Genomic DNA, 15,113 nt, shown 5'->3' with positions numbered 1-15,113 from the left:
TAATTCATATTCTTTGTCCTAAATCTTATCTTCTCAAACGTTTCTCATTGTAGGTAAAGGCTGTCCATTGGACTAGATATTTGCTAAGATATACAGCAATTGAGATTTTCTTCAATGATTCCACTGCTCCTGTATTTTTTAACTTTGCGTCGCAAAAGGATGCCAAAGACGTTGGAAGCTTAATAGTTATAAACAGAAATGAGAGTATGTTTCCCAAGGGTTACAGGGACAAGGCTGGAGTTATTTCCTTTGTGGACAGACGTGTGGCATTGGAGATGGCAGAAAATGCTAGAGAACGCTGGAAGAGGAGGGAGATAACAAACTTTGAGTATTTGATGATCCTGAACACTCTTGCTGGTAGATCTTACAATGATTTGACCCAGTATCCCGTGTTCCCTTGGGTTCTGGCTGATTATTCTTCGGAGACTCTTGATTTTAACAAATCTTCGACCTTTAGGGATCTTTCAAAACCTGTTGGAGCACTGGATATTAAAAGGTTTGAGGTTAGTCAATACTTATTTGTTGAGTAAGTTCGCATATAATTATAGCTCTCTGTTTGTGATGCAATACCAGTTGACCTCTGCAGGTCTTTGAGGATAGATATCGTAACTTCTGTGACCCTGATATTCCCAGGTAATATTTGAATTTTCGTCTTGGTATATCCTTCAAAACGTAACCTTTGATACGGTACATGATGTGCAATCATTCTTGCTTTAAACAGTTTTTACTATGGTTCTCATTACTCAAGCATGGGAATTGTGCTATTTTACCTCCTGAGGTTGGAACCTTTTACAGCCCTCCACCGTAATCTTCAGGTACTTGGAGTATAGCTCATACTATTGATCATTGGTTTCGATAGTTTATAGCTAAAGTTGTCTAATCCTTTAGTGATTCATCTACCCGGCAGTGTCGAGATTGATTGTGTTTTTGAGTTTGTGTCTTCTACCCAGGGTAAAGTTTTTAACGACTAATAATTTTTTTTTTGTCCTCTTTGTTTTCTCAACTTTTAGGGTGGCAAATTCGATCATGCTGACCGGCTTTTTCATAGCATTGGAGGAACATATCGGAACTGCCTTTCTAATACAAGTGATGTGAAAGAGTTGATTCCTGAATTCTTTTACATGCCAGAATTTCTGATCAACTCAAACTCATACCATTTTGGTGTCAAACAAGATGGAGAACCAATAGGTGATATTTGCCTACCGCCATGGGCCAAGGTATGGTCTCATTGCATATTTCTACTGAAGGCGTGGTTTAAGTTTTTCTTCAGCTGTATGATGAGTGCTTGTATCCCACCTGAGGGGGAAAATATGAAAAATGCCTAAGAAAGGGAACTGGAAGCAAATTATAAGAGGTTCTCTATGCCTATAACCAGACTCCAGCCCAACACAGATGATTGCTATAGCATGTTTTTGTGGGCTATCATATACAAAAAGCTCTCCTGATATGCAGGGATTGGAATAAAGACCCATTTCAAAGAGGATTTAAATCTTCAAATTTGTGTCTCCAGTGTATAGAAGCTTAAAGCAATGAGTGGCATAATACATGTGTCTATTAACCCCTTTGGATGTGCCTATATACCCGATGTAAGGTGTTAGATATCTCAAAGACATTCCTTAAAATGTAACTGTGAGAAAGCACGAGAGAAAATATTATTGATATTATTCTCTTATGTTAAACATGATACAATGAGCCCTATATATATACATAACATGTCCTACTCCTAATACATATGGGATTAAGGTTATTTACTACTATTTACATAACTATTTTAACACTCCCCCTCAAGCTGGTGCATATAAATCATATGTACCGAGCTTGTTGCATATGTAGTTAATATGAGGACCGATGAGGGACTTGGTGAAAATATCTGCAAGCTGATCATTCGACTTCACAAACGTTGTAGCAATATCCCTGAGAGTATCTTTTCTCTGACAAAGTGACAGTCAATCTCAATGTGTTTAGTTCTCTCATGGAACACTGGATTTGACGCAATATGAAGAGCAACTTGATTATCACACACAAGTCCCACATGACTAATCTCACCAAATTTCAGCTCCTTGAGCAACTGTTTGATCCAAATTAGCTCACATGTCGCCATAGCCATTGCTCGATATTCTGCTTCTGCACTAGACCGAGCAACCACATTCTGTTTCTTGCTCTTCCAAGATACCAAATTTCCTCCTACTAAGACACAATATCCAGAAGTAGAACGTCTATCAGAAGGTGATCCTGCCCAATCAGCATCTGAGTATCCAACGATCTGCACATGGCCTCGATCCTTAAACAATAAACCTTTGCCTGGAGCTGATTTTATATACCGAAGAATGCGAACAACTGCATCCCAATGACTATCACATGGAGAATCCATAAACTGACTCACAACACTCACAGGAAAGGAAATGTCAGGTCTTGTCACTGTAAGGTAATTTAATTTACCAACCAACCGCCTATATCTTGCAGGATCGCTAAGAGGCTCCCCTTGTCCTGCCAGAAGTTTAGAATTCGGATCCATCAGAGTGTCAATAGTTCTACAACCTGTCATTCCTGTCTCCTCCAGAATATCTAAGACTTCCGTTGTGAGATCACAATACCTGAGCTAGACTTAGCGACATCAATACCCAGAAAATACTTTAGTTTGCCCAGATCCTTAGTCTGAAAGTGTTGAAAGAGATGTTGCTTCAATTTAGTAATACCATCCTGGTCATTGCCGGTAATATAAATACAGAGACTCGAAGTAGAATGCTGATAGAATACAGAGTGATCAACTTCACTCCGAGTCATACCAAATTCCTGGATAACTGCGCTGAACTTACCAAACCAGGCTCGAGGAGACTGTTTTAGACCATAAAGTGACCGGCGCAGGCGACATACAAGGCCACGAGACTCCCCCCGAGCAACAAACCCAGATGGTTGCTCCATATAAACTTCATCCTCAAGGTCACCGTGTAAAAAAACATTCTTAATGTTCAGCTGATAGAGGGGCCAATGGCGAACATCAGCCATGGATAGAAAAAGGCGGACTCATGCTATCTTAGCCACGTGAGAGAAGGTATCACTGTAATCGAGCCCAAATATCTGAGTATATCCCTTGGCAATAAGACGAGCCTTAAGACGATCAACCTTACCATCCGGACCAACCTTGACTGCATACACCCAACGACAACCAACAGTAGATTTACCTGAAGGAAGAGGGACGAGCTCCCAAGTACCACTCGTATGTAAAGCAGACATCTCGTCAATCATAGCCTGTCGCCATCCTGGATGAGACAATGCTTCACCTGTAGACCTAGGGATGGAAACAGAGGACAAAGAAGATAGAAAAACATAATAGGGTGATGACAAACGATGATAACTTAAACCGACATAATGGGGATTAGGATTAAGGGTGGTTCGTATACCTTTCCGAAGTGCAATCGGTGTAACTAGGAAGAGACAAGTCCGCAATAGGAGCAGAGTCAGGTGCAGGACGTGAATCAGTTGGGCCTAATGCTGGGTGCGGACGACGATGATATGTCAAGAGTGGTGTTTCTGTGGCGGGGAGTCTAGGAGGAGCCACACTAGACTCCCCAACGGTTGGAATGGGTAAGACTTCTGTGGCGGAAGGTGAAGGAGGAGCTATAGTAGACTCCTTAAAGGTCGGTATAGGTAAGACCTCAGATATATCAAAGTGGTCAGAAGAGGTAAAGAAAGGTTTAGACTCAAAAAATGTGACGTCAGAGGACATAAAGTACCTACGAAGATCAGGTGAGTAACAACGATATCCCTTCTGAACACGAGAATAACCAAGGAAGACACACTTGAGAGCACGAGGAGCTAACTTATCTTTCCCAGGGGCTAAGTTATGAACGAAACAAGTGCTCCCAAAAACACGAGGGGAACAGAGTATAAGGGTGATTGGGGAAACAATACTGCATACAGAATCTGATTCTGGATGGGAGATGAAGGCATCCGATTAACCAAATAACGAGCTGTGAGAACTGCATCGCCCCAAAAACGCAACAGAACATGAGATTCAATGAGAAGTGTGAGCAGTCTCAATAATGTTTCTTTCTCTCTACAACCCCATTTTGCTGAGGGGTATAAGGACAAGAGGTCTTATGAATAATTCATTGAGAAGTCATAAACTGCTGAAATTGAGAGATAAATATTCTAAGGCATTATCACTGCGATAAGTGCGAAAGAAACACCAAATTGATTTTTAATTTCAACACAAAAATTCTGGAATATAGAATACAACTCAGAACGATCTTTCATTAAGAAAATCCAAGTACATCTTGAATGATCCTCAATGAAACTAACAAAATATCCCAAGGTTGAACTGACTCTACTAGGACACCATATATCAGAATGAACTAAAGTAAAAACAGACTCTGCATGACTCTCAATGCTACGAGGAAATGAGGCTCGGGTATGTTTCCCGAGCTGACATGACTCACACTCTAATGTAGATAAACTAGACAAACTAGGCACCATCTTCTGAAGCTTGGATAAGCTTGGATGTCCTAAACGTCTGTGAATTAGGTCTGGGGGATCTGTAACTAGACATGCCTCGGAGGAAGTGAGTGAGTTAAGGTAGTAAAGGCCTTCTGATTCAAGTCCTGTTCCAACCGTCTGTCCCGTACTGCGGTCCTGCATAATAAAAGAATCATCAATAAAATATACAACAATGGAGGGCACGAGTTAAACGACTAATAGATGCAAGATTAAAAGGACAGTCAGGGACATAAAGAACGGAATCTAGAGCGATATAGGGTAGGGGATTCGCTTGTCCAATTCCTTTTGCTTTAGTTTGAGGCCCATTGGCTAAAGTAACAGTGGGAAGAGACTGTGAATACACAATATTTGACAAAAGGGATTTATTATCAGAGATATGATCAGAAGCGGCTGAGTCCACAACCCATTGTCCAAGAGTACTAGACTGGGAAACACAAGCAAAAGAATTACCTGCAACAGAAGTATCAGTCTGAGCAACAGAGGCTACTTGTGGAGATGTCTGCTTACTTGCTCGATTTTGAAGGAACTCATTATACTCCCCTTCGGATAAAGAAAATCCCTGGTTACCTGTAGTCTCGGTCTGAGCAACATAAGCATTTTTGGGTGGTCGACCATGTAAAGAATAGCACACGTCATGGGTGTGTCCAAGTTTATGACAATAAGAGCACTCGGGTCTAGATCTTCCAAAACGACCTCCTCCTCGTCTATTCTCCATAGTATGAGATGCCTGATTGTCCACTATCTGGGATGCGAGAACAGATGAGTCGAGTGTCTGTGATGAGATCACTGGGTGACTTGGTGCTGCAGCAAGGGGAAGTAATCGAGAGAATAATTCATCAACTGTGGGGACAGTCGGACTAGCCAAAATCTGATCGCGTACTAAGTCAAGATCATTAGGAAGCCCAGCAAGAGTAAGAACTAGAAACATCTTTTGTCGCTGCTCGTGCTGCTTTTGAACACTCGCAGAAACTGACATCAACTTCTCAAATTCCTCCATGACTGCCTGTACTTGTCCCAAGTAAGTAGACATATCTAATTCATGTTTCTTTAAATTTGTCATCCGCGATATCACATCATAGAAACGAGATATGTCATTAGTGTATAAAGTGCGAGCCTTTTCCCAAACCAAATAACATGTCTGGAATGGACGAAACAAGTGCATCAACTTGGAATCAATAGATCGCCACAGAATACTGCATAATTGAGCATCGATCTTCTCCCAAAGTGCTTTGGCCTTTTCATCTCCTCCACTAGATTTCGTGATTAGATGATCTTGAACACCTTGACCTTTACACCACAACTCGACAGACGAAGCCCAAGCTAAGTAGTTTGAACTTCCCATTAAAAGTTCTGAGGTAACCATAACACCGGAACTGCCAGAACCCGGGTTTTTAGACCCGAAGGCATCGACTCCCAAAGACATCGTTGGATTGAAGTGAGACCTATAAAATTATCACCAAATAACAGAAAGAATCAACTGAAAACTCGCCGAAACAGATGAAGGAAACACTGTTTTTGCCGGAAAATTACTGTAGTTGCCGGAAAAAATCAAAGTGGTCGGAATTAAAAAATAAAATTATGGGTAGGCTCGGAATTTGAGGGCGATTCAACTGCTTTGAAGGAATTTCATCAAAAAGTGCCCGGAAAGTGCCTCACGTGCCGGCGCGTGGGTGTCGGATCTTCGCCGGAGAAATTCTTCCAGCGGCGCGTGCAGCCTTTTCTGCCGGAGATTTTTGAATGGGTTGGTCGCCGAGCTCTGATCTACTTTCCGGTGGTGTTGGTTTTTGCACAACACTGACGGATAGTATGATTCTTGAGGACAGACTTGTTTTTGCCGAAAAAAGAGCTTCCGGTTAACTGTTTTCTCTTCCCGGAGTCGGCTGGAATTTATGCATAGCGATAAATTTCTCACGGTTGCTCTGATACCATGTGAGAAAGCACGGGAGAAATATTATTGATATTATTCTCTTATGTTAAACATGATACAATGAGCCCTATATATACATAACATGTCCTCCTAATACATATGGGGTTAAGGTTATTTACTACTATTTACATAACTATTCTAACAGTAACTAGTCAATTGTTCACGTATGGATTAATGATTGAATTTGCGGCTAAGAGAGCAAGGTTAACCAAAAGAGTTTCTCTGATAACATGTGAAAGAGTTTAAGCATCCAGCTCAAAACATTAAAATAGTGGGTGGAATAGTTTAGGACTTTCCTAAACATTTCTGATGCTCCTGTATACCCAATGTTGGGCATGGAATATATCTATAAGGGGATTTATTATATGGATGATGCCTGCAATTCTACTCTTTTCATTAGTCATCAAATAACGATGTCAGGTGCTCCTCTCCTCTATCTTGGAAGTGAGCTTAACTGTTCTACGGAGAATCAATTTTATATGGAAAGGAACTACTTTTGGCTTTTTCTCGTTTTTGTATTTTGTTTAGACGAAAGGAAAAAAATAGGCCCTGAAATGAATCATTCGAAAACCATAAATATCATGTTGAACTGTTGGTACAAATAGAACAGAGTTTCTCATTCTTCAGTTCAACCCATTTATATCCATACGTCAACCCTACATACATGAAAAGGGTCTTTGTCATGTGAAACATATATAAGAAGGGAATCTAGAGATGGAGTGTGAGTGATAAAATGGGAAAGTACAACTCAGTTTTGCTGGATGGAACTAGTAGTCTTTGGAGAAAGCAATAGAGAAGAGCAGTTTGCAGCAAAGGTGCAGTAAGAATTGTGATTTTTTAGTTCCTACTATTTAAAATGATGCATCCTGGAGTATCATTTTGAAGTAGCAAAAATGTGCTCAATCCATCATAATTTGGTTTCAAATTGAGTTCATTAGTTTATTATGCACCCAAACGACTTCATGGAATTTTGGCTTTACTTGTTTCTTGTCTCTTGGCTAGAGAAACGGGTAAAACGCCATAGACCCTGAATATAAATCATTTGAACACCGTAAAATGATATTCTCTGTTCGTGCAAATAAACAGGGGTTTATCATGGTTCAATTTAGTGTTGTTGAAGGCTCATTTGAGGCACGCTTAAGCCCTGAAATCGGTTAAAGTGAAGTTGTGCGCTCCATCTCGCGTAAGTAGCGCTTTATTTAAGCTCTTAACAGTGTAGTCAAGGGCGCGCTTAAGCCTTGTAGTGATGCGCAAAACATGTTGAGTGCTTCTCGCTTAGCGGGCCCTTCGGAGTCGTCATCAAGGCTCTAAGGCATACTTTGCCAGTGAACATAATCTTGAGGAGGCAACAACAACAACATGCCCAGTGTAGTCCCACAAGTGGGGTCTGGGGAGTGTAGAGTGTTCGCAGTCATTACCCCAACCTTTAAGAAGGCAGAGAGGCTGTTTCCGGTAGACCTTCTGCTCCGGAAAAATAAATGGAGCCAAAGAAAAATATCTCCTCCTATAGTGACTGACCGGTGTGTAAAGAATTGAGAGAACAATAAACTGAATACGGTTCATAGTTGAGTGCTGGAATGTTCTGTGGCTCATTAATATTGAAGATAATAAGACGACCTTCTATTAGAGGGATATTCTACAATCATTATTGGTTATAACTCTTTTTGGACCCAAATAAACTAGTTCTGAAGATACAAGTGAAGTAGAATTCAAAAGCAAAAATCATGAACAGATCATCTAATTCTGGTGCACTCAAAGTATGAACATAGATTGCCTTCCATGTTTTCTATTGGATCTACAGAAAATATAATTACCTACAACAAAGATAAATTTAACTCGATCTGATCTAATTAACAGCTGACCTTAGCTTAAATTCTTCAAAAATTTTGCTCTTAAGCATAGATGACGTCTCTTGCCATGAAGATAGGGGCAAAAGCCACCAACTCCCCAGAATTCCAACAAAAGTAAACTCCTGATCTTTTTGTTCGACCTTAGCCAGAGAGAGAAGCAGATAATCTGCAACTTCAACTTTCTTTGCATATATGATATTTCGCTTTATCGTAAAAAAATTCAATTTCTTTGTCCATATATTTGTTATTCATGCTTATAATTATTAGTCTTGGACTACACACATATATTTGTTATTCATGCCCACTCTTTATTTGCACTTTGCGCTTAAAGCCCCAACGGACGTCAAAGAATTTTGCGCTTTTCTCCTTTGATAACACTGGATCGAGCAGATAGGGAATTAAAAGTCTACGTTAGTCTGAAAATATGCAGAGTGGTTGTGTTTTCCTTCTCTGAAGCGCATGCCTTCACCTATGAGGCACTAATCCTCTCGCTTCGCATCGCTTGAGAAGCAGTAACTTGTAGTAACACTAGTAATAAGATAGATATGCAAAAGAGTTTATTATGGAACACGGTATTAGCATGCATACTACGAGTATGGGAAAAGATGAACTGTAGATGTCTTGAAAACAAGGCTGTTGCAGTGCATAGACTGAAATGATAATGTTTATCTCTTTTGGCTTTTTGGACTTGTTACTTGAATTTCCCAGTTCCCTCCTGGAGCAAAATTGATTGGCTCTTTTGTCACTTGTATATAAGTGGGCACCCTCTTAGTGCTGTTTTTGTGGAGCTAACCTTTGTGATGTTCTTTTTTCTTCTTTACTATTTAATGTATTTTTAAATGCATGTACAGGGTTCTCCCGAGGAATTTATTTGTAAGAACAGAGAAGCCCTTGAAAGCGAATATGTGAGCTCAAATCTCCACCACTGGATTGATTTGGTGTTTGGTTACAAGCAGCGGGGAAAACCAGCAGTTGAGGTATGGGGAATCAGCTTTAGCATCAATTAATTCTAGAACCAGTTGTAGGGTTTGAATTCACTGAATTTTTGGAGATATTGTCATACAGGCAGCAAATATTTTTTATTATTTGACATATGAAGGGGCTGTGGATCTGGATACCATGGATGACGAATTGCAAAGGTCGGCAATAGAAGATCAAATTGCCAACTTTGGTCAAACACCAATTCAACTTTTCCGGAAGAAACATCCTAGAAGAGGACCTCCAATTCCAATTGCCCATCCTCTACGATTTGCTCCTGGTTCTATTAACCTAACATCAATTGCTTCATGCGGAAGCAGTTCTTCATCAGCTACTCTGTATGTTAATGTGCTGGACTCAAACATTGTCCTTGTGAACCAGGGCCTCACCATGTCGGTTAAGACATGGGTGACCACCCAGTTGCAATCCGGTGGGAACTTCACCTTCTCTGGCTCACAGGTAAGTTTTAGAGAAATAACAAGGTCAAGCATTATGATTAGTTAGTCAGATTTGAAGTCATTTTTAACTTTCTTGCAGGATCCTTTTTTCGGTATTGGTTCTGATGTTCTTCCCCCTCGGAAAATTGGGAGTCCTTTGGCTGAAAATATTGAGCTTGCAGCACAATGCTTTGGAACATTATCAACAACATCTGAAAATTTTTTGATAACATGTGGTACCTGTGAAAACAGCTTTCAGGTTATATCGCTAACTGATGGCAGAATGGTGCAGAGCGTTAGACAACATAAAGATGTTGTGAGCTGCATTGCAGGTAATTTTCATGACTGAAATATGTGGCAACTTGGTTGGAGCTTCTCACTAACAAATCTACACACTGAGTGTCTCGAAAAATGAAGTAAGCTGAGAACCTATATGAGATGAGCGCTGGAAGCATGAATTTTCTAAATGATTCTTGTCATGGGATAGTAATTAGGAACTGAGAGCATTGACATTAGACTGACTTAGCAGTCCAGAAAATCCTGTTGTTGTTCGAAGGATGTAAAGTACAATTCTTGTACTTGGCATCTTCTATAAACCAACTATTAGCCAGACCTTCCTGGCATTGAATTACTTGTCCATTTAAAATTGCAGACCTCTGACTTGTCTAATTGGGTGCTTATAGTATCTTTCTGTTGAAAATTTGTGCAAAGCGACATGTTAAAAAATGGTAAATAAATATATTATAGTGGAGCAAGTAATTTTCATAATACTCCTGTCTCCTGATTCTTGATCTCTTGCTTAGCTTTTTCCATTTTTTGTTTCATAGGAAACAAGCAAAAATGGAAAGTAGGTCTTCTCATCCTATAGTTAAAAATTGTTTTGAATTCATGGGGAATGCGCAAAACAACTGAACAGCTGTTCCGATATTTTATCATCACATCTTGTCATTGTCATCTATCCCAAGCTTCTTGATTTCCCAATTAATCTTTTTCTTCACAATGCACAAACCATCTAATGTTAGTCTCCACCCTCCATCTATGTTTTAAATTATATTGATCCAAAGAGGGAGTAATAGGCTTGTGAGATTTCTAAAAAGTGAAATTGCATATTTTGGGAATAAGGACTTTAAAGTAAGAAGGCAAAGCTTTTATCGCACCTGATAAAACAGTAGTTATACAACACTAGGTGATTTCTTCTCATCTATCCAAGCCTTTACGGACAGAGTTACCTGATATATGTGCTGGTAGGAGGTAACAGGTACCGCGTGGAATTAATCGAGATTAGGAAACAATAGTTATACTACAATTCTTATTTGCTTATAGTGCAGTGAATCAGTTAGGAACTGAGAATTTTTTAACTGGATAGTAACATTAAATATGTGGAGGCTGAGTATTTATATGAGAACAGACTAAGTTATTATGCCAAAGTTGAGGGGTGTGTTTCCTATCATGTCGGTACAGTTAATTAACAAATTTTTGATGTTGAAGAATACCAAAATATCAAACACTTGGGGTTCAATCTTGGCAAAGAGGAACAATCAATGTGGAGTAGAGCTCCGTAACTATTGAAGGCAGTGTATTTATCTGTGAATATTTATTTCCATTTTGTTTATTCCCTCTAAGAGGTGGTAAGAATGATCTCACATGATGGACAATATTCATTACTAGGAGCAGGATAGGGCACAGTTCTGAAACTTTTTCTTGTTTTTGGTCCTTGGCTTCCTCTACCAAGAAAAAATAGTCACCTTCCGAATGTTAAATTGGTATCTCTTTGTTTTGATGACTTTTAGATCTTTACCAACTGTCTAGGATGAAGATTATCGAAGAGTAACAGTTATCGCCTCGACAGTTGATGCGAGTCTTCAGAGTTTGCAATATGCATCCTACCCATCTAAAAAGAAAAAAAGAAACTTCTCAAAAAGCAATCCTCTTTTCTATCAGTTGGAATAAGTTTTGGTCGTGTTAGTACGTTGATTTTGAACCTATTGCTTTTCTAGGAGTATTTTGACCTTATCATAGATTTACGTGCCAGTAAAATATAGAGAACGTTTATTATTATTATTATTATCATCATCATCACTGTTATTTTATATATATTTATATTATTTTTCACTTTTATCTTTATTTCGGCACGATGACATGATTTGAGCTTAAGTACAGAAACATGGTCTGTGAGCATTCATATATCTGTCCTCTCTACTTTTTGGGTATATTTCTTGTATACAGGAGTTTTCTTTTTCTAACATCCGTAAAATTATTTTCTTTATCAAAAATATATTGTCCGGTTACGTCACTGGAATGATATATTTCTTAGTTATCCTATATTTTTCAGTAACGCTAAGTTCTGAACCATTTTAATTCTTGCAGTTACATCTGATGGAAGCATCCTGGCTACTGGAAGTTACGATACAACAGTAATGATCTGGGAGATTTTTCGCATTAGAACCCCTGAAAAACGAGTAAAGCATACTCAAGCAGAGATTCCTAGAAAAGATAGCATCGTTGCCGAAACCCCTTCCCATATTTTGTGTGGTCATGATGATGTTATTACGTGCTTGTATGCAAGTCTTGAGCTTGATATAGTTATAAGTGGATCAAAAGATGGAACTTGTGTTTTCCATACGCTACGGGATGGGAGATATGTTAGATCCCTACGGCATCCATCTGGCAGTCCATTGTCAAAGCTTGTTGCATCACGTCATGGGAGGATTGTTCTTTATTCTGATGATGATCTTAGTTTGCACCTCTATTCTATAAATGGGAAACACATTTCGTCTTCGGAATCCAATGGCCGCCTGAACTGTCTTGAACTGAGTAGCTGTGGTGAGTTCTTGGTTTGTGCTGGAGATCAAGGGCAGATCATTGTACGTTCTATGAACTCACTTGAGATTGTGGGCAAGTACAATGGAATCGGGAAAATAGTAACTTCACTAACTGTGACACCGGAAGAATGCTTTGTTGCTGGGACCAAGGATGGAAGTCTTCTTGTTTATTCGATAGAAAATCCTCAACTTCGTAAGACTAGCTTTCCGAGGAATTCAAAATCCAAAGCTTCTGTGACATAGCGAATTTGCAGTTCAGGGCTGCAGTGTAAATTTAACAATATCATCACTGAAGGTGATGCCGAGTTGAGGTATGCTTCTAGGTCTTTCATGGAAAAAAAGGTTCATATGGTTTGAGTCTATTGTTAGTTTCCTGGCAGTGAACTATTATGTATGAGTTCATTTTCCTGTTTCTTTCCTTTTTATTGTTGCTGCCCCTCTAAGGGTATTTACTGTACTGATCTTTATTTCATGTACTCCATGCTCTGCCCTCAAGAAGCTGCACTAGATGCAAGCTTGAGCAAATATCTCAACCTAGAAGCCATAACAGATGCTTCACCAGGGGAACCTAATGATTACGTATCAACCCAAGATCCCTCTACAGATGAACATTAAAATGTTAAATTTGGAATTGTTTTGCGAAACAACTTAACAACATGTTAAATTGTTAATTCCCCAATTGAACAGTGTTGGTCATTCTTTCAAATGTTAATGAATAGCAGATGGCCTTGCCTGCTAGGAGCTTGTATATTTATTTTGCTCTGTGTCTCCAAGGGTGAAATGGAGAAGTTCACCAATATGCAGTAGGGTCCCACCAAAGGTTTAAGATGTCCGTTTGCAGGATAGAAAATTGACGTGTCCCAGTTTATTTTCATCATTCGTTTGATCTGTGAGTAGCAAAATGATTCTTGTAAACAGTTTGTTAGCGTGCTTTGCCAAGAGAAGCAGTGCTGCTGCAAGTCAGGGACATGAATTGGCAAATTTATAGCAACTCTAAAGATCACATATAGCAAGACGAAGGCATTTTTCCTAGGAGTTTTGAGCATCAATCTCCAGATGGATGTCGTGCAATAACATCTTGTTCCAGAGCCATACTAGGGCAAGGTGCATCTTAATTTGGACCAGACTAAATAATCAAATCGATGAATCCCAGTCTAGGCAAACCGATGGTTTCACTTGTTAAGAATTGTAGCATTTGTACTCAAGATCCTGCTCTTTTGCAAGTGAAGTGTCCTCCCTTTCTATCTCCCAATTCTAAAATGTAGTACCAAGTACTTGTATTGTTTACTCTTGTTGTCTAATATAAATGGCGGTTTTATGTTTTCCCATACATCATTTTCCCGGATGTTTGGTTTTGTCGTCTGGTAATAACCTTCTTGGTTCATTTGTATTGGTGTTCAGGGTGAAATGAAGCACATTAAGTCAAGACGGACAGCTATATCATTGGAGTACCTGATTGGGGTTCCATTTTTTGAAGAGGAAAAAATGGATCTTTCTTCAGTAGTTATTATAGCAGTATCCGTGGTAGGGTTCTTTGAGCCTCAACTTGTAGAATGATAAAGAATGGCAGAATATAGCCCCATCTCAACTTGCGATACTCAGCTATCTGAAAGCAGTTGCCACCACCTAATGTACAGCATTTTGTGCACATTTTCTTTGTGATAGGCCTCAAATGTTGTATTAACAATAGTAATCAAACAGCATTGAAATTAGCACCTTGTGATTGCGATCATTGGGTGTTTAGCCCCAAATGATTTTTGTATAGATGGGCTTCACACCCTTAGAAGGAAAACTATATATTTAATAAAAATTCATTGTGATTCCCCTGTTCTCTCCATTTTGTTGAACTTTTCCATTCATTTGTGAGCATCTTGTTTTGAGCCTGTTTTTTCCTTTCTCCTTTTTTGGATGCTTAAATTTTACTCGATACGGCGTATGATAATGCACCAGGCAGAATGGACATTCCGTTGAACCAAGGACCAAAGTCTCATCTCAGCTTTTGTTGAAAGTTACCAATTGAAGTGAAGTGTTTCTTCAAACAACAAGAGGTAGGATCTGGTGCAAAATCAGTAGTATTGGGGGTTTCTGTTTGGAATTTTCTTGTGTAAAGAAGTGTAGCTAAGCCATATCCATGAGCTCCATTTGGTCATTTTTTTATTAAGCATATGAAGCATGGATGGTCTTTAAAAGACAATTCAATTAATCCTTTAAAAAATTATTTAAGGACTGAAAAGCTACCAGTGGCTGAAGTTATCCCAAAAATTTGTTCAGAGACTTTACCTTACCGCTAGCTAGGGAAGTAAACAAGTACTCTCTAGCTAGAGTGCCCATCCCCCCCCCCCCCGCCCCCCCCCCCCAAAAAAAAAAAAAAAAAACCCAACAGTATTTTTCATCACTTCAGACAAAAATACGAAAATACTATGCTCCCGTTTGGCCATAAAAAAGTTTTGAAAATATTATTTGTTTATGAAATATGATCATGTTTGGGGAAAGTTTCAAACAAGTTTTTGAGTGAAAGTTGTTCTTCCACTCACAAAACTTCAACTTTTCTTCAAATAAAATGCATGTCCAAATATAATTTCGACTTTCAAAAATTATTTTT

General features: G+C 39.1%; 1 protein-coding gene across 3 annotated transcripts in view; it reads left to right on the top strand.

Annotated features, from left to right (window-relative positions):
* The window catches only part of LOC104224986 (BEACH domain-containing protein B), a 46,965-nt gene extending 32,631 nt beyond the window's left edge, over positions 1-14,334 (top strand). For 2 of the 3 annotated variants that reach the window (XM_009776727.2, XM_009776728.2), the window contains 9 exons: positions 54-503; positions 587-633; positions 722-815; positions 1,011-1,217; positions 9,126-9,251; positions 9,340-9,711; positions 9,790-10,021; positions 12,057-12,822; positions 13,913-14,334. In XM_009776727.2, the coding sequence (XP_009775029.1) occupies positions 54-503; positions 587-633; positions 722-815; positions 1,011-1,217; positions 9,126-9,251; positions 9,340-9,711; positions 9,790-10,021; positions 12,057-12,754 (2,226 nt within the window). In that variant the 3' untranslated portion in view covers positions 12,755-12,822; positions 13,913-14,334. Of the gene's footprint in view, positions 1-53; positions 504-586; positions 634-721; positions 816-1,010; positions 1,218-9,125; positions 9,252-9,339; positions 9,712-9,789; positions 10,022-12,056; positions 12,823-13,912 lie in introns of those variants that run through there. The other variant, XM_009776729.2, reaches the window with a different exon arrangement.
* Positions 14,335-15,113: the final 779 nt, after the last annotated feature.

The sequence above is a fragment of the Nicotiana sylvestris genome, chromosome 4 (assembly GCF_000393655.2).
Source record: "Nicotiana sylvestris chromosome 4, ASM39365v2, whole genome shotgun sequence".
Taxonomy (NCBI): domain Eukaryota; kingdom Viridiplantae; phylum Streptophyta; class Magnoliopsida; order Solanales; family Solanaceae; genus Nicotiana; species Nicotiana sylvestris.
This window is presented reverse-complemented; position numbering and strand designations above follow the sequence as displayed.